Source organism: Aspergillus bombycis (genome assembly GCF_001792695.1).
Source record: "Aspergillus bombycis strain NRRL26010 chromosome Unknown contig00038, whole genome shotgun sequence".
Taxonomy (NCBI): Eukaryota; Fungi; Ascomycota; class Eurotiomycetes; order Eurotiales; family Aspergillaceae; genus Aspergillus; species Aspergillus bombycis.
In genome coordinates, this window is record NW_019170040.1 from 61,777 (window position 1) to 79,646 (window position 17,870).

At 49.2% G+C, this 17,870-nt stretch overlaps 7 protein-coding genes across 7 annotated transcripts; 3 read left to right on the forward strand and 4 right to left on the reverse strand.

Moving 5' to 3' along the window:
- Positions 1-443: 443 nt before the first annotated feature.
- On the reverse strand, positions 444-2,231 carry ABOM_005478 (cytochrome P450; the record flags this gene model as incomplete). Its single annotated transcript, XM_022532607.1, has 4 exons — positions 444-1,363; positions 1,438-1,609; positions 1,679-2,060; positions 2,113-2,231. The coding sequence occupies 4 exons, from the start codon at positions 2,229-2,231 to the stop codon at positions 444-446; spliced, it is 1,593 nt and encodes a 530-aa protein (XP_022389503.1).
- A 594-nt stretch (positions 2,232-2,825) lies between these two features.
- Positions 2,826-5,681, reverse strand: ABOM_005479 (uncharacterized protein; the record flags this gene model as incomplete). Its single annotated transcript, XM_022532608.1, has 1 exon — positions 2,826-5,681. The coding sequence occupies one exon, from the start codon at positions 5,679-5,681 to the stop codon at positions 2,826-2,828; it is 2,856 nt and encodes a 951-aa protein (XP_022389502.1).
- Positions 5,682-7,005: 1,324 nt separating this feature from the next.
- On the forward strand, positions 7,006-7,963 carry ABOM_005480 (glutathione S-transferase family protein; the record flags this gene model as incomplete). Its single annotated transcript, XM_022532609.1, has 5 exons — positions 7,006-7,042; positions 7,108-7,242; positions 7,304-7,359; positions 7,397-7,542; positions 7,630-7,963. The coding sequence occupies 5 exons, from the start codon at positions 7,006-7,008 to the stop codon at positions 7,961-7,963; spliced, it is 708 nt and encodes a 235-aa protein (XP_022389543.1).
- Positions 7,964-8,943: 980 nt separating this feature from the next.
- On the reverse strand, positions 8,944-10,331 carry ABOM_005481 (uncharacterized protein; the record flags this gene model as incomplete). The annotated part of the gene is made up of 4 exons (XM_022532610.1): positions 8,944-9,487; positions 9,557-9,774; positions 9,836-9,994; positions 10,056-10,331. The coding sequence occupies 4 exons, from the start codon at positions 10,329-10,331 to the stop codon at positions 8,944-8,946; spliced, it is 1,197 nt and encodes a 398-aa protein (XP_022389495.1).
- Positions 10,332-10,944: 613 nt separating this feature from the next.
- On the forward strand, positions 10,945-12,837 carry ABOM_005482 (uncharacterized protein; the record flags this gene model as incomplete). The annotated part of the gene is made up of 3 exons (XM_022532611.1): positions 10,945-11,725; positions 11,782-11,925; positions 11,978-12,837. 3 exons carry the CDS (start codon positions 10,945-10,947, stop codon positions 12,835-12,837), a joined length of 1,785 nt encoding a protein of 594 aa, XP_022389552.1.
- A 1,041-nt stretch (positions 12,838-13,878) lies between these two features.
- On the forward strand, positions 13,879-14,735 carry ABOM_005483 (uncharacterized protein; the record flags this gene model as incomplete). Its single annotated transcript, XM_022532612.1, has 3 exons — positions 13,879-14,211; positions 14,307-14,523; positions 14,596-14,735. 3 exons carry the CDS (start codon positions 13,879-13,881, stop codon positions 14,733-14,735), a joined length of 690 nt encoding a protein of 229 aa, XP_022389553.1.
- Positions 14,736-15,710: 975 nt separating this feature from the next.
- Positions 15,711-16,302, reverse strand: ABOM_005484 (fascin domain-containing protein; the record flags this gene model as incomplete). Its single annotated transcript, XM_022532613.1, has 2 exons — positions 15,711-15,909; positions 16,022-16,302. The coding sequence occupies 2 exons, from the start codon at positions 16,300-16,302 to the stop codon at positions 15,711-15,713; spliced, it is 480 nt and encodes a 159-aa protein (XP_022389541.1).
- Between the last annotated feature and the right edge of the window lie 1,568 nt (positions 16,303-17,870).

Below are 17,870 nucleotides of genomic sequence, written 5' to 3' on the forward strand. Positions count from 1 at the left end.
TCCGAAGTGGGCTTCAGGGATTCGAGGAGGAGCCGGAGGGTAGTTTTTTCCAGTTGGTGCGAACCCCTGCTCGGTTTTGGCCCTTTGACTACTAGGCCAGTTGTAAGATTGACCGAAGGTAAATTATTTTGATCCACTGGATGGCATTTATTTCCAACCCTTGGGGTTAGTGGCTCTGTTAGATCCACCCAGTCTGGTTGGGAGTATGCCACTACGGGTCTATACTAGTATTGGATTATCCATGTGTGCTTGGTGTATACCGAGTACGTAATCTACTTTCTTTCTTTCTTTCTTTCTTTCTTTCTTTCTTTCTTTCTTTCTTTCTTTCTTTCTGTATTTCTGTATTTCTGTATTTCTGCACCCCTCCACGCCTTGCCTCATGATGATAAGGAAATACCATCCCTCTGTCTCATAAAGTGGGAATCGTTCGTGTCATATTTCGGTCATATTTCCAGTCGTTCAGATGCAGGGCGGCGGCGCATCAGGATTTCTGCGTCGGGGTTGGGGAAGATGAATTCATGCGCCCGCAAATTTTCCGGTCGTTCGCTGCCCTGCTTGAATTTAAATTCATAATCCATGAGTAGACGGACAAGTATCACTTTAATCTCCAGACTGGCGAAGAAGCGACCGGGGCAGGAGTTCGGACCGTGACCAAAATTCAGAATCCGGTCCTGAGTTGTGGAGAATTGATGGAGATGTGCCTCGCCCTCGCGCTGACGGAGTTTATAGTAGCGGAAGCCGTCAAAGACCTCAGGTGCAGGCGTCACGTCCGGGTCATTTTGAATGGCATTGACGGCCATGCTGATATGTGCCCCTTTCGGCAAAACAGTTCCATCAGAGAGCTGGCTCTGTTGCAGGATGACGCGATGCATGGAAAGAAGCGTAGGGGGGTTAAACCGCTGGGACTCACGCATGAAGGAGTCGAGCTTGCGAAGTTTCGAAAAGGCTGGCTTCTCCCAGGTCATCCACGGACCGAGTTCTTTGACCACGTCACGAATCTCATCGCGGATAGGCTCGAGATATTCCGGGTGTGCCAGAAGGTCATACAGCACATGAACAGCATTCATCTGAGAAGTATGGATAGATGCAAGGGACATCACCACTTCGAGGTGAGCCAAAGAAGCTGGGTCGCTTTCGTGTGGCATGGCAATTTCCATCATCCAAGACAATAGGTTGTGTTTGTTTTCCTCGGGCTCCTCAATTCTCTCTGCCTCTGTCTCCCTGCGACGAAGAATTTCGGGAACCAGAAGCTTCTTCGCCCTTTTGATATACGCAGTGCCCCGGTATGATGAAGGCATGAACCAACTGACAATCTTGTGGGTCCATATGGGCAAGAGACGAAGAAAGACAAGTGAGACAAACACTAAGTCATATGATGAGCAATTCGCGGTTCAACGAAACAGAACAAGAAAGAGATAATCCAGAGTTGTATCATACCATTTTCAGTAAACTGCGTCGAGATTTCCAGCCACTCCGGGTTCCGACAGAGTGGTTTCCCCAGGAAGATCCTAGCACTGACGCGGGCAACGAAGTCGAGGAGTGTATGATATGGCTTGATGGTCACCCAGTCATCTGTGGTCCGGTTAACCCTTTCTTCCTTTTCCTTGGTCTGGTGCTTTTAGGGCCTTATATACTTGCCTTCCGACTTTGTGAGTTCTTGCTCTATCGCAAAGTTCACCTCATCCTGCATGGGGCGTGTGAGAGTGTTGAGATGAGGGGTGAGTTTGAGCTGGAGCGTACGGAAGTGCAGGTTACTGCGCAGGATGATGTGCATATTAGTAGAAGACCCCATCAGGTTATGAACGTGGGCCACCGTTGGGCTAGCCACATCATTCGGCAACTTGCGTATATCGTCAACATATTTGGGAGGCAAGACCAGCATGTCCGTGTCGGCACGGCGAAACTGAAATATCTTGTCCTTGCACTGGTACGCGTACGATGAGCCGCAGTTTTGGACTGAGGAAAGGGGATGGACTTGCCGTGCGATATCCATCTGCGAGAATTTCCTCTGCATGTAGGAAGAACCGGAAATTGGAGACCACGATGGGCTCCCAAAAAGACTTGATGCCAATTAGAGGCACTTCATACCCAAACATCTGACTCCATCCACACGAAAGAAGGTAGGTCACAATGGCCATGGCTATCACTGCTTGTGTGGGTGAAAGAAGCGTATCTTTAGGAAGTGGGTACGTCTGATGAAGGTCCAGCAAAAGCTGGGTTGTATTCGCCATGTGGATGAACGGCGTAGCAGCAGCCCCGAAGAGATAGCCGGGAGGAATGGGTGTAGAGTTTTACAGAGAATGGAGTATTCAGGAATACTCATAGATCTTTCAATGCCTGGTGTCTCGGCGTACGTGGCTACCAGTGGAGAGACAGTGGGGACCCTAACCAATATCAGTACTATTCCAATGCAACCTGGTCTCCCCCCCCCCCCAAACACAAATACTCGCCCTCTTAACTGTTGGCGCTAGATACCTGCAATATAGACGAGGCAGGATTCGTGTGACTGTCCCCTGCAGCGCCGAAGCCTGCAGTGTAACATCAGCTATAGCGCTAACAACGGAGTCAGTGCTTTGGGGGGTTAATTTTACTTATCATCTTACATGCATCTACGGAGTATAATAAAAATAGACTGCTTGCCCCATTCCGAGTGCGCATCAGGTAATGACATGAAATACACGGATACATACTTCCTCCAGACGCGCGGTATCTAAATGTTCATGACCGGGCGAGGGCGGAAAGTAACAAACAAAAAAAAAAAAAAAAGATAACAAAACCCAACCCACTGCAAGCTTATGCGAGATTGCTCACCACTAGTAGAGGCCTCAGTCAGTTTTCAAGCGACTAGCAATGTCCTGCGCAATGTATATTTGGCCAAACAAGTCAGTTACTTTGATGAACGCTTGGATCTGTGCCGATATGGTGGCACTGGTCTCTGCTGATAGGTTTGCAAAGCAAACCTCCATACATGACCTCTCAAACTCTGCAAGTTGTATCAGATCCTGTTTGTGTTGGCCTGGTCCTCTAGATAGGCCGTCCCCATTGAATTCTGCAAAATCGAGACTATTGAGATTTTTCTCCTGGAGGTCTCGAAGCTGAGATCCACAGTCGTTGAACTGTCTGCACATAGTGGCAAGATGCAACGCCAACGCCCGGGCAAAATATCTCTGTTTGGTGGAAGATATACAGGAGCGCCCTTGGCGACTGATGAGACAGGCGAAGAATGAAAACGAGTAAGGACAGCTCGTGTCAATGGCTCCAGTACCCCGAACCCAATCAAAGTATGATCGATTCAAAAGATCCTCAATGATGGTATCACTATTGCTGAGACGAGAGTTATCCGCATTGTGCGCCATATGTGCGCGAAGGAATTTATCCAGTTCCTCGCGGACTTCTCGCTGTGCGGCCGTGGGGCATGCTGCAACACAAGGATGATACCGAACATGCTTGATATATTTTAAAATCACTTCAGCCACCTCAGAAACATGTGGAGGGGTTGAGTGGCTCTGACTGTCGTCCATCTCCGGTGTCGGTGGCAACCCATGCAGTCGGCCTTCTATCGTACACGCATCGAACATGTGTTCAGTAGATGGGTCCTGACCGAGGCACGCATTCCGGATCTCACGTTTGAGCTCAGGCAAGCTTGACTTTGGCAGGCGTCCCACTACAGATTCCATGTACTCATCAACTTGATAGTTGAGCATCGAGATGACCATCATGTCCCACATTGTCTCACTCGAGAGGGGAAAATCAGAAATAGTGTTAACACAGATCCAGGCTACTGGAATAAAGTCCAAGTATTTGTCCTTTGTCATCCGCATTTTGTCTCGTGGAAAGACATCAAGCCGGACTTTCCGCAAAGCCTGTGAGTAGTAATGGGCCTCTGTAATAGCCAAGAGCACTGTGCACCAAGGAGTATCTCGAAAGATGGGTAGCTGTCCAAAGAAGGCCGACATAGCCCTCCCTTTCTGTTCTGGGAGAGTGAATATTTCTCTAACTTGGGTAGTCCAAGCCGTCTCCTCCGTTGAAACCTTCATTGCAGCAAGGCTATAGGTTTCAGCCAACATAGGCAGTCGGTAAGTTACCTTCTCGATCCAGATATAATCTCCCTCTGACCAGTCATGTGCGTGCTGTTTCAGATAGTCCCTTCCTCTGAACAACGAGGCCTCGGTAAGCTCACGGTGCGATATTGGCCATGGTAGTTTCAGTGTGTAGGCAAGAAGAAGTATGCTGTACGCAGTTCTCTCTACAGAGTTGTCCCATGAGCCATTCTCATGCTGGTGAACCAGTGCCTTTGACAATTGGTGAGAAAGGACAATCGGGATCTTCGATGTAACAATTTCTGTCGACAGCTTTGTCAAATCCCCTTTACCCCACGCGGCAATGAGTTCAACAAAGGCATTGACCAGAAGCATTTCACTATACTCAGGTGCCAGGTTCCACTTATCGCACAACTCTCCACCCTCCCAGCAGGAAATCAGGTAACTGGCGGTTTTCTCGATTTGTGGGATATAGGCTGCAGGGCTCGGAGACCGCAGCAGAGCCAACAGCGTATTGGCATTTGCGCTAAAACTGGGGTTACGCTCTAGCTTATAGGTTTGAAAATGACGCGGAGCTTCGAAATAATCCACCAAGGAAGATGGATCCATTGGGACTTTTAGGTATGACAGCGCGAGGAGAGATCGAGCTGTGTCATCCGCATCTGGTACAAAGCCCGGCGCGAATCCAAGTAATCCGTGCTGCTTTTCAAAGAGCTTTTGGAGATACGTGGTGATGGCTTGGATGTCTTCCCTTGCAAAGTCCTCGATTGCATAACCACTTCCAAGCAGCGTTGATATTGTCCAGGAGGACTCGAAGATTGGCGTCGGAAATCCGCTAGGGACGCCTCCGCAGGATCCGCATTTTTCTACCACATTGCGAAGGTACCGTTCAGCAGTTTCATCCCATACCGGAGAGTGCATGAGGTACGCTGCGGTCGAAGCTGGAGAACCCATCATGCCTCCATATTTCGTACAATGATGTTTCAGCGTTTCAAACTCCACCTTGCCAATCAGCCCTTCGAGTGAATGGAGCAGGGTGGTTTGTTGCTTCGAGATGACCATTTCCGGTTTGAACTTTGACAGCTTCTCTTGATGAAGCTTCATCAGCTCCTGTTTGCCAGGGAAGTCCAGGCTGACCCCTCTCTGTGCCAATTGCTGGAGCAGGCATGGGACCAATATTTCGAATCCCACATGAAGAGTAGATTGAACATCCCAACCCTCTAGTGCACCGCATAGGGCTGTAATTGCACGCGAGACTCTTTCTTCATAGTTGGCGGGCCCTATATCACTACCAACTCTGCCTGCAGCAGCCTCCACCACGTTGTGCTCTAGTAATGCCAGGAGGCCCGCCATAGTATTGAGAATCACATCGACAGGTGAGGCATTGATTCCCCAAGAACCGTTGTCATGTTGCTGGCGCAGGACATACGCAAAGGCCTCTGGAAAAACCCACTGACGGACCCCCATAGCGTCGGCCTTGGAGACCATTGACACCCAAGCCGTATCGTACAGCGACAAACTGAATCCACTGAAGCCATCCACCGCTTCGCAGCCACGGTAAATTCCGTTCACCACCTGCTGAGCCCTTTGGATCAGGTTAGGGGGCTCTACCCCCATCTTCCGACGTTTTTCGGCTGCCATTGCTCGGTCCGCGGATATCTTTTTTCTCTTTCTGTTTCTAATTTTCTTTGTTTTCGTGTTCAGGGCTTGAAATTAACTGGATGTAGAGGCTAAACGAAATTTCAAGCTTCCATAACCCAAGGCTCCCCTTTGTCCGGGATCTGCCTCATTCATATTGCCTCGTTACTATCGGGAGCTACTGAAAAAGGCCCCAGGGTACGAGAGCAACAATACAGGTCACAGATACAACGTATTTTCACGTACAGTGATTGAATTCTTACCATTCTGCTGTTTGCTTCTATTAACACTCTCGGTGCAATACAATCCGCGGCCTCTTCTCGGAATTCAATCATGTGAAGACTCGCGTCATCTTTCTCGCAATAGCAGGCGCAGTAAGTAGGTAGCCAACCGAAGAATCAAGCACGATCGACCGGGTGCCTTCCGTAATTTCCGACGATCCCTGGAAATTAAGCCCAAACTCGGTGTTTGCAAGTCGGCTTGGCCGATGGAGACCCGCTCTTAGCTCAACTGCAATGTAACATTCACGAGATGTCTCATTGGTAGATCCCCTGCCTAATATCAATTAAAGCGGTCATGGATTCAGATCCTACAGCCTCGTCCATATTCTAAGAGCAGCCGGCTGGTGAGACTCCGGTTGGAAGACAGATTGCCCTTGGGACGCGGACCCTGTGGAGAAGAGAGGTATGGGGGGTTTGAAGCGTCTCCCTCTCCTCTCCCCCCCCCCACCTGTCCATGATTATATACCAAGGGCTAATGAATGCCACCAGGGTTGTTTTCCCACTGGAGTTTGCTTGGATGAAATAATCCAGAAGTATAGTTCGTATGGCCCTAGAAGTGAAACCAAACTGCGAAGCTGGTTTGGTTGATCATGGGCCGGTTATAGCGCCTACTACCACGGTGGGGCCCAAGGTTGGCTGGTGATATGACTGGCAGAATGTCCAATGCTGACTGCATAAACCGCGAGTTTCGACCTGCTTCTTTGTATCTAGTGTGCATGAATACAACACAAGGCATCTTTCAACAAGTTCATCCCACAGATACGAGATTAGCAATACCCCGATAGGGTAGGTTATTTGTCAAAAAGATGGCGCCATTAGCCAGGGGATCCTGTGGCTAGACAGATTGGTCGATATAGTTCCACTTCTTAGAACTATACCTCTAACGAAGTGATTGATTTCGCGCCGGTGGGGCAGACAGGTTACGTCCACTATGTATAACAAGATATGCAGAGGATCCTAATCCTCTTCTCCCTTATGTGTTTCTTTTTTTTTTTTTCACCCTTACGTATACCGGCTTCTTTGAAACACGAGAGTTAGAAAGAACCATGACGAGCCTAAAGCCGATCAAGATTTTCTGGAGAGGTAATTCCCCCTGTTTTCTCTAGTAGCTGCGGGCAGGCGTATTAATCCTCGTGCATTTTATCCAGATCACGTCCCAAATCCCTCCAAGGTTCTGGTCATTCTGGAGGAGCTTGACTTGCCTTATGAGACCTTGTATGTCGAATTGGACGAGTTTAAAAAGCCGCCTCTCACGGACGCGAACCCTAACGGGCGGATTCCCGGTATTTCTGACGCACAAGGGGTTTGCAGGTGGAATAAGAGCTCCAAACTGATTGAATCTAGCCATTATCGATCCCAATACCGGATTAACGCTTTGGGAATCCGGCGCAATTGTTCAGGTAAGGCTATGGGGAGAATGTCATGTTGGCACAGAAGCTCACTGGTTCAACCAAGTACCTCGTCGACACATACGACAAAGACAACAAACTGACGTACACTACATTTCCCGAAAAATATCAGTTGACCCAGTGGTCCTTTTTCCAGGCGTCAGGCCAGGGCCCCTACTTTGGTCAGGCTGCGTGGTATGTGATCAATCAGACACAAGCATAGCTCTAGAATAGACACATCTTGGTCGATCCAGATGCTAACGGAGGTCCCCGGACGGACAGGTTCAATATCTTCCACGAAAAGTCGTATGGGGAATCCCCGGAATCCGCTAAAGTGCGCTATGGCTCAGAGGTCAAGCGAGTCGCAGGGGTCTTGAATACCTTTTTGAGTGAGAGGGAATGGCTGGTCGGAGACAAATGCACATATGCAGACTTGGCATTTGTGATGTGGAACTTCCAGGTCCCTTTTTTCATGGCCAGTCGGACCGGCGAGCATGCCTGGAAACCAGAGGAGTTTCCACACTTTACCCGCTGGCAGAACGCGATGGTGGCACGACCATCTGTCGCGAAAGTGATTTCTGTGTTGAATGACAAAGAGGTCAAGAAAAGCGCGTAGAGCTTTAGTCGCCGACACCCATCTGGCTTCGCTTTGATTTGATCGGGAGTGCACTCGTAGGAGTGCAATAAGACATGGAGATAGCCCTAGTATTACACGAACCTAGACGATAGCCCCGAGCTACTCTGACGTGCGAGAAGAATTTTGTATGGATTTAGGTACGGTATTATTAAACCTTTTACTGTGATCTTGTATGCTCCATCGCTGGCCCAAGCATGAAATCTTTCCGAATCCTGCCACATCACGGACTGTGCGTATAACGTCTGGCTCTTTGGGCAAAAAAATGATTAGAGGTCCCCTGATAACTCCCCCCGGCCTAATCAATGAAGGAAGGGTAAGGTTGGGGGAGGGGGAGGGAGGAACTTGGGGTTTTGGTTCTACGCATTTGTTGAAGGGTTGGAGCCGTTCACGACAGTGAGAGTGTAGGAGGCATGGGAGGGCAGTAATCCCACCCTGCACAAGGATGAGTGGAGTATGAATACACCACAGGGCTTACCATCTATACCCCCACATCTGACGGACGGAAGGATAAAATTATGGGGTTTACCGAACGAGCCAGATCGTGAAACACGGGGCCGTATGGTGGATCATTGACGTCTTATATCCCCCCCCCCCCCCCCACCTTTTTTTTACGGATACTGTTGGGGTCCAAATTTGTACCCCTAGCAGTCAAAGCTCAAGTTGGCAGGGCCCATAATGATGGTACATGTGGCATGAACAACGGGACATTTTGGGAGCCAGAAGAATACCCGGCTAGATTAAGCGTTTCGTAACACAAAAGGGAATACATGGCTGCTTGGAAGAACCTACAGATTCATGAGGAATATTAGTTATACTATGACATTCTTTCAATCGCTTCAAATAATATCCTGAGCGACTCTATATATATATATCTTCCTACAAAGTTTAATACACGCAACCGGCTGCAAGCTCTTCATAGTCTCTACCACTCGATCATATGCAGTCGCCATTCCTCACAATTAAAAGACCTCACCATATCCCATAGGCTTACCCATTGTCGTAGTGTCTCGGAGTGAAGCTGGCTGTTCCTGCCGCGTAAAACTCTGTGAGACTTGGATACTCACTGGCTGCACATCACTCGCCAAGGGGATGTGATCCTTGGAGGCGAGATCTCCCATTTCCAAATCTCGATCACGTTGATCAAGTGTTAAGCGCTGCCAGTGATGCCCACGGTGTGATTGATCGGAGCCATATGAAGAGTCGATACTCGTGAGGATCGTAGTAGATTTCCTACCAGAGCCGCTGCTGTGATCGCCGCTGACGGTGTTTCTCTTCGCTACGTGACTCCACAAACTTCGAGCCCAGCTGGAAATATTCCGACTTGCGCTGAAGAGGTGTCCGTAGGTGGGGAGGCAAGCAGCGATCACGCTGGTACTGGGCTCAATCGTTCCCCATGTGATGCCTGGAGTCACGGCTGCATAGCGATTCGTCCCAGTGGAGCTCGTGGATTCGTAGACCTCCGTGTAGACGTAATAGAAGCGAATGATCGAGGCAATGCAGCAACTGGATCGTAGTGTCAGTCTTGATTGCACGGTTGGGTCAGGGAAGCTCATGTGCCCGGCCCCAACTTACAAGATCCCCAGCCAGAAGATGCCCGCCAGCTGAACCTTTTGCCGCGTGGACATCATAAGACGATGGATCACAGGAATGGGAAAGCAGAGCACGATCACATCGAAGCACATGCTCATCGCGGTAACGACAATAGAAAAATGGCTGTAATTGTAGCGAAGTGGATTGTCCGCCAGTGGATTGAAGGCTGCCGTGACTGGGTTCCCGGCCAACGCTTGGGCCTGTAGTTCGGTGAGTTCATTCCAGGATTCATTCATGGGGACTGGGGAGGGCTAGCCGTACCACGAGGCAGGCAATTCCCCATGCGAGCAGAATTGCAATATAGACCCAAACCGCAATCTGGAACCACCGGGTAACAAAAATCCTCCTATAGTAGAGGAGAATCGACACTTTGACGAGAACCAGGCTTGCTATCAGTGGAAATATCTCAATCCACAGGGCCTATGGAGCAATGTCAGCCATTGTCATGGCCTGGGCCGATGCGGTCGGGGAATGAACGAACCCTGAGAAAGACCCTCGCGGCATCAAGCGGGGGCAAGGTACTCTCCCCCACACCCCCAAGCCCGGCAGCCACATAAACATCAATCGGGACCCCCCAGGCACATAGCAGGGCCACAATAATGACACAGTCATCCGCAAACAGTCGCTTCGCCTTGGAAATATTTGACCAGATACGCACCGCGACAGCAAGGGTCGCCAGGATAGGGAAGAGGATCGCGACGACCAGCAGGGTGGTAGATATCAGTGATGGGGTCGCAGCGCGCGGAGGAGGGCTCATACTGTCCTTCCTTTCTGAGCCGGACGATATACCCAAATAGACAGATACCAAAAGAACATGAGATTAGGGAGGGGAGGGGGGAAGATGGGGGGACAGCAGAGGCTTAGGGTTGTGGTTTTTAGATGTTTCCGGCCACTCAACCCTGGTGTCCAGAAAGGAGGGGACACCCGGGGGGCCAAAATGACTGCAATGCAACATCTTCATCGTACAAGGTCTCGGATAGCAAATAGGAACCAATCCTCCTAGGACAAGGGAAGAGAATGATGATTATATTACGGGAAGGAAAAGCACGAGGAATTTCCGCCCTGCCGCCGATTTACTTACGCTAGGTCTCGGTAGCTTTTTTTATCATGCCGATCCAAGCTCCTAAACAGAAGGAATAGGGCATTGTCGGTCAGCAGAGGGAAATCAGCAGGGGAAAAAAAAAAGAAAAAAAAAAAAAAAACCAAAAGTCGAGTTCGAGCGAACAAAGGAAAAACCCCAGTGAGGCAGTGTGCGTTAGTCGATTTAATCCCTGTCCTGCGCACACACCGACTTCGCATTGGTGATTATTTAAATCTCCATTGATGCACTCGTCCCCCGGGGAGCTTTTGATCTGTATTCCCACAAGGAGATGGCATTCCTCTACCCCAAAATTCTGATTGCATTGGGCGTCTTAACCGTCGCCTGGGCGGTCTGGTGCCTGGCCACGTTGATCGCCAACGTGTCTCGGGCTCGAGCGACGGGCCTCCAGTATGTGATTGTCCCTTGTTCCATGCTCGGTGCCCCCTGGCTGTTGACCCAACCGGTGCTGCTCCCTCTTCTGAAAGCCCTGCCCGAATTGTGGACGGAGAAATGGCTTCCACTGCTTCTTTTTAACGACGGGTGGCACAATGGCTATGAACCTTTCCGACGGGCCGGAGCAGACACCTTTCTAGCCGTCTCGCCCGGCGACGTGATCCTCTATACCTGCGACGCCGCAGTGTCCTCGCAGCTCTTCCATAATGGTCGGCTTGGAAAACCCGCTCATTTGATGAGCCTATTGAATATATTTGGTCCGACCATGACCGGTACTGATGGGGCAGAGGCGCGGTTATACCGTCGCACGGCGGCCCCCTTTTTCACCGAGGCCACAATGCGGGACGTGTTTGTTGGTGCTGTCCAGGGAGGTGCTGAATTATCACGGGCGTTGAGACAGCCGGCGGCCCATCGTCAGCTACGAGACTTGGCCGCCAAATTTTCGCTTCATTTGCTCAGTCGCTTTTGCAATCAGGCGGAAACCCAAGAAGACTTGGTGAATGCATTGCAATGCAAGGACAAGCCGCAAGGCACCCACTGCATGACCTACAGTGAAGCTGTGTTCACCTTGCTGGCGAACTATACGACCGTGTTTCTTTGTCCGCAAGCGCTTCTCCGTATGTGACTCCCTCGCGTTTGCCTCCATTTGGATTCCTAACATGGGACCCATCAGGAATTTCGCCATTCTCCACCCATCGTCAAGTGGCTACAGCATTTGCTGAAATGCATAGCTACATGAACGAGATGAAGGAAAATAAGGTGGCAGAGCTCCAACAGAAGCCTCCTGCCCCATCAAAGAACGCTTCAAGTATCCTAGGTACATTGATGAATCCAACTTTACTCTGCCAAAATCTGACGGCCCATTCTAGAGCTCCTCGTACAAGCTGGACTCCCAGCCGCGGACGGAAGTCCAGCTGTTCTTAGACAGGACCAGGTAATGGGAAATATCTGGACCTTTGTGTTCGCTGGCCACGAAACAAATGCCAACACCCTCACTTTCATCATGTTGCTTCTTGCCTGCCACCCCGTCACCCAACGCGCCATGCAAGCCGACCTCGATCGAATCCTGCAGGACACACCGCCAGACCAGTGGACGTATGACGCGCACTTCAATCCATTGATGAACAGTCTCGTAGGGGCTGTGATTAATGAAGCGTTGCGTCTTTTCACCGTCGTGCCGGTGATTCCAAAATACGTACCCCCGACAGGACCTCCAGTCTCTATCATCATTGATGGCCAGGTTCATCCCTTGCCACCGGACATGGTCGCTTTCGTGAACACCAGTGCCACTCACCGCCATCCCCAATATTGGCCACGTCGGGAATCCAGTACAGACCCGATGCCTTCTGAGAATCGCACGAAGCGGCCATTCCCAGTGGCTGACTTCGACCCCGAGCGGTGGATTCAAAGGACAGATGGTAACAAGAATGAATTTTTAAGCCCAATCCCCGGTAGCTTTATACCATTCGCGGAGGGCAGTCGAGCATGCCTGGGGTATCGTTTTGCTCTAGTAGAACTGTGTGCCTCCGTAGCCATCGTGTTCAAGTCGTCGTCGGTGAGGCTGCTAACCAGAGACGAAGAAGGTGACGGTGGCGATTTTGGGGCTGCCGCAGATACCTGGGAAGCAGCCAGAGATCGGGCTGAGCTAGCTCTTTCCGACGGTGTTAAGTTTGATATGAGTTTGCGTGTCGTGCACAGCCTGCCCGTTCGGTTTGAGGCGCGTAAATAGGGTTCAATCAGTGGGTCTAAAACAAATATAGAACTAGTTAGACCAGTATCCTAGAGCACCGAAGTACCATTTCTTAAATCGAACTTGACAGTGGTGGAAAACTGCTATTTTCAAATCTTGAAATGCCTAATGAAAGGTTCTGCGCCACCCAAAAAAACCATAGCTTGGGCTTAAACAGCTGAAATAGTAAGAAATCAATGAAACCATGAAAATAAGCTAGATTCAGGCCACCAATATATTTTGTAGGGTGATGGCCTGCCTGTCTCAGCCAGGTGTGGAGTTAGGGCTGGTCCCATCACAGGGTTTGGTAGCTCTAAAGCCTTTTCGATCTACAACAGGCAGTTCTCCATTGTACCACATGACAAGTGGGAGAAGTATGACTGTGCTTGCAGTATGCTATGTATTTCGATTTGTTCTAGATCATCTGTTTAGCTAAAATATCGAACTGTCTTGTAGTAATGTTGGAGTGCGATCTCGATTCTAAGGGGAAAGAGTGTGGAGGCATAATACTCTGCGAAGCATATAGCTCGTTATTTCTATGTTTATTCTAACATAAATTATCAAACAACTAGAAATGACTGATCATCTGAGTTTGACTGATCTTTAGCCCCGCATCTGTGATTAGTGATACTTTTAGTGGATGATCACATCTAAGCGTTGTTTTGAAATGATCAGCATATGCACATAGCGTATGAGGACAGGACTACTATATCTATATCATAAGGTCTATTAATATGAAAACATACCCATCTGCATCTCTCAATACCGCTAACACTATCTCCCTGTGTCCAAATTACCCAAATGTCCGAATAAACCGCCGCAATCGGCGACCCACCCCGACTACTTTTCATCTCGCCCGGGCCATGACGCTGCCGAAGCGGTTCGTGGCGTGCGATTTCTTCATCCACTCCACTCGCGGGCCGCCACGCCTAGTCCAATACCGCCGATATGCCGATAACAACGGCGGTGTCTCAAATGCCAATTCTTTTTATTCATGGGGACCCTCTTGACCGGTGAAGCTGCCCTACACCGACCCCCACCATGCGCGCGTTTCTCGATACCATCACCAACACGAGCGCTGGCCAGGATAAGTTCCTCAAAGTTGTCCAAAACGTCATTCGACTTCTGCTGTCCATATCACTATCTTGGAGATACAAATGTAGACTTCGCTGGCTCGACAAATCATTTTTTATGCGGCTACGTGCGGAGATCGGAGTCGCAGTCAAGCTCACTCGCGTCTGTTCTGTGCCAGGACATTTACAGCAGCTGGGGGACGCGATCTGCTCTAAAAGTGAGCCAGCTCTTCACCGGATTCTACGAGTTGCCAGGGCTCTTGGATATACAGTTTTCGCAATAGGAGATCTTATCAACTACGTGAGTTGTGGAACATATTCTCTCCTTTCCCTGAAACCGCCAGAATCGTTACCCCTGCAGAGACAAATAAAACTGAGCAGAAAAATGGTCGTTAGCTCTCCACCATTGCTTTTACGATCCCCTCGAAGTGGAAACCAAGGATTGCGCGGGCGTCCGTTCATGCCCTCCTCCTTGCTACCGTATGTCAATTCTTGCTGGCTACGATTTCTTCGACAAGGAATATCAAGATCACATCGCGGCGCGATAGTCATCGCCTGAAATCAAATGGCATTCCTCGGTTTAATATAGCCAAGCAACAGGAACTACGAACCTGTAAGTCCCCCTTTAAGTTTCTTCTTAATACCTCTTCCCCAGTCTTACATAGTTCCACTAACGGCGATACAGTCCTTCCTCTTCTAAGCGCAGCCTGTGACATGGTGTCTGCGGTCGCCGGCGCGGGCTACAAAGAGGTCAACGATGCGACGCTGGGAATCCTCGGGTCCTTGAGTGGCGGATCCGGATTGACTTTGATTGTCACTAAATAAGAAACTATGGATTGCATTGCCGTCGTCGAAGGTGGTTATATATCCATCTGCATCACATGACGTAATGAAGCCCTTGAATTATCGCTCCGATTGCATGCGAAATGTTCTGTATTCTGTTGGTTTAGTTTAGCCAAATGAGACATCTCTTAATGATACTTCCCCGTGTCAATGTTCTAAAATATTTGTGTTGCCAGAGATGAATCCGTATCGTAGCCTCCAGATTCGGTTTGCCGAGGCTTGTATTTTGATTATCTATTGAGCTTATCAATCTCGGCCTCGGCAACAGAAGCAAAGGTAATAAGGTTGAGTTTAGTCTAGTTTAGTGGCGAATTCCCCACTCTTTCCTTTGCTCTTGTTACTTATGCATAAGAGTTTAGTTGACTATAATTTTAACCAAAGCTCTATTAGCGCTGAGTCTGTATGCAGTGAAGTCAATCTCATGCTATGGCCACTGTTCTTAGCTCTAATTGGACTAGCAAAATGAAGACAAAAGGGCCGCCGATATATAGCATTGCTCTCACAATGGCTTGATTCAATATTATTGTTCATGCACACTTCTGGACGTCCTATGATTCCCATTGTCGCGGAAAATATGAGGGCATGCGTCCAGGCAAATACACCTCCAACTATACCAAAATGTTGCACTAATCTAAACCGGAGATTTAGATTGTCCTGCATCGCACCTACATAGTTTACCCCCGTTACAGCAAATCATCATTAGGCTGGGTCTTTGCCTTTGTTCGGTGCTCTATGTAACCGGCCAAAATGTGGCGATCATGCCTGCTGCATATGCCGGAAACCTTTTACGGTTTGTTCTGCTGGTGAAGGGGAAGTCATCCCACGGGATAAAGCACATACATCAGAGTTGAAGATTCAGGCCCTGTGCAGGCGACAGGCATATTGAGGGTGTGTATTTAGCATTAGGTACAGGGCACCGTGGTTCCTTTGACTCCACACATCCTCTTTGCTGCCTTCCTACACAACATGAATAATAAATTTCTCCAAGGTGCCAACATAGCTCTGACAGTTGACAGTTCCACCTCCACCAGATCCACCTTCTTTTTTCTCATTCTCCATGCGAAGATAGGCATCAGGGAATCTCACAGAGACGATAGCTTTCGATCCGTCCTCTTGGTCCACGAAGCGGAATTTCTCGTAGCTGCGGCTGCCCACTCTGAGGAAGGGTTCACATCAGTATACAATTCCAGATAGCGTATATCAAGGCCAGCCAATACAGCCAACGACCAGGGGTATTTCGAGAAAATAAGCCGGAAGGAAGTACTTACTGACAGTTGACCACCCCAGTGCCAGAGCCATACCTCTGTCCGGGTTTGACATTCCCACCATCCATCCGAAGATAGATGTTAGGGAACTCAGCGGAAAGGATGGAGAATGTGTTGTCCTCGGGATGGTTGATAATAATCAACGTCTCGTACTTTCCAACATAGTCCTGGACATTGACGACGCCGCCAGCATTCTGGGTGAGACCACGCCCGTCAAGGCGAAGGAAGTTTCCAGGGTAGTGCTTAGATTCAATGCTGACTCGGAGAAGATTGTTGACAGACATTTCTGCAGGATGAGAATGATATTGGGTTGGTTTTATCAGAAGTGGCTGAGAGTGTTTGTACCTGGTGACAGTTTTTGAGGCCGATCTGGTTTCTCAGTCAATGGGGGTTCCGATGGTCATTTATTTATGCTTCTAATAACTGCTCGCTGATGTGAGGTGCTGGTTGATGTGTTGTCAATCTTCGCCGGGTCTCGGAGCACATGGCGGCTAGCCGAGTCAAGCCGACGAAACATTTATGGTGTAGCTGAGGCGACTGTTCTAGATCTTGGAGGCCAGCACAGTTTGTAGAGATGTCCAATAGTAAAACTGCCTACAGAATTCCGATGGCCTGGACCGCTAGCCGTCCGGGGAGGAGGTATCTGACTTGTCTTCTCCCACCCTTGCGCAGCGTAGTCCTGTGAGGGAAATTTGTCATAAATTCAACGTATCATCCAGACACATCTACAGCAAAGCGCGGGGTTGCTGTGGGGTGGAGGGCGTAAATCCTGATTTACAACATGGCGGACGATTCTGGAATCAGAGCCATTGGCTGCTGGCTGCATTAGTAGTACCGCACGGCCCGTCTGGCGAGAACCAGGTACAGGGCTGAATACACCTTACACCTAAAATCTTGGCTGTGTTTTGAAAAAGATCGTCCTCACTGCCGTTGGTATCGCAACTACCATACTCTCTGGGGGGCACAGGAACAGCTGCATCAGGATAGCCATTGTGTCTGCTCAGGTGGTCCTGTCTAGACAATGCCTCCGCACATAGCATGATTTACTGCAGAGAATGAAGGTAAAATGAACGGAGGATTACATAGCGGAAGAATACTAGGAACATATTATCCATACCTAGGGTGGGTGCTGTGCTGATCTGAGCCTACCTAGGTTCTTTTCGTGGAGTCGCCCTGGAGTCCTGTAGGTATGGGGCTACAACTGCAGGTCATTATAGAAAAGAAATAAAAACTGACTATTTCGATAGAGGCAAATAAGGAGACACAAGACTCTTCCGACTCTTTGTCTTCCCGGCAACGTTCAAGTCGACTATATTAAGGTTTAACTGTTAAATATATATAGTTCAACCGCGTGAGTCTATAAATACTGTGGTGTGTGCTCTCGGCCAAAGCAGACAGATGAGTACTCTGGCATCAGTCGACTGATATGGATGACCTTTACTAGTGCTTGCGTGGTGGCCCATCTCCTCTACATCCCTGCCGTTCAGTGTATCAGCTGGATCTTGTGTTCGGTCTTACTGTGTGGTAATAAATATATGATCGTCATCGATAATGGGCTGTTTCGCGACCAGATGGGTTGGCCGAAGGCTACTCCCATTGTTTGATCTAGGAAAACGGTACCAAAGGAACATTCCCGAAGCAAAAGAGGTGTATTTTATGATATTCCTTGAACCACTAAATTAACGTGCTCTATGGTTTGCAAGAACTGGGGATAACTACCATCACAGTGTGTCTGTAACCCAGAGAAGAAAAGAATGACCCGATATGTATATGACTGTGCCGGGCTCTATACGACCTTGTTGACGAGGCAGCAAAATTAGCAGGGGTTCACAGAGGTGAAGCAACAGGAAGA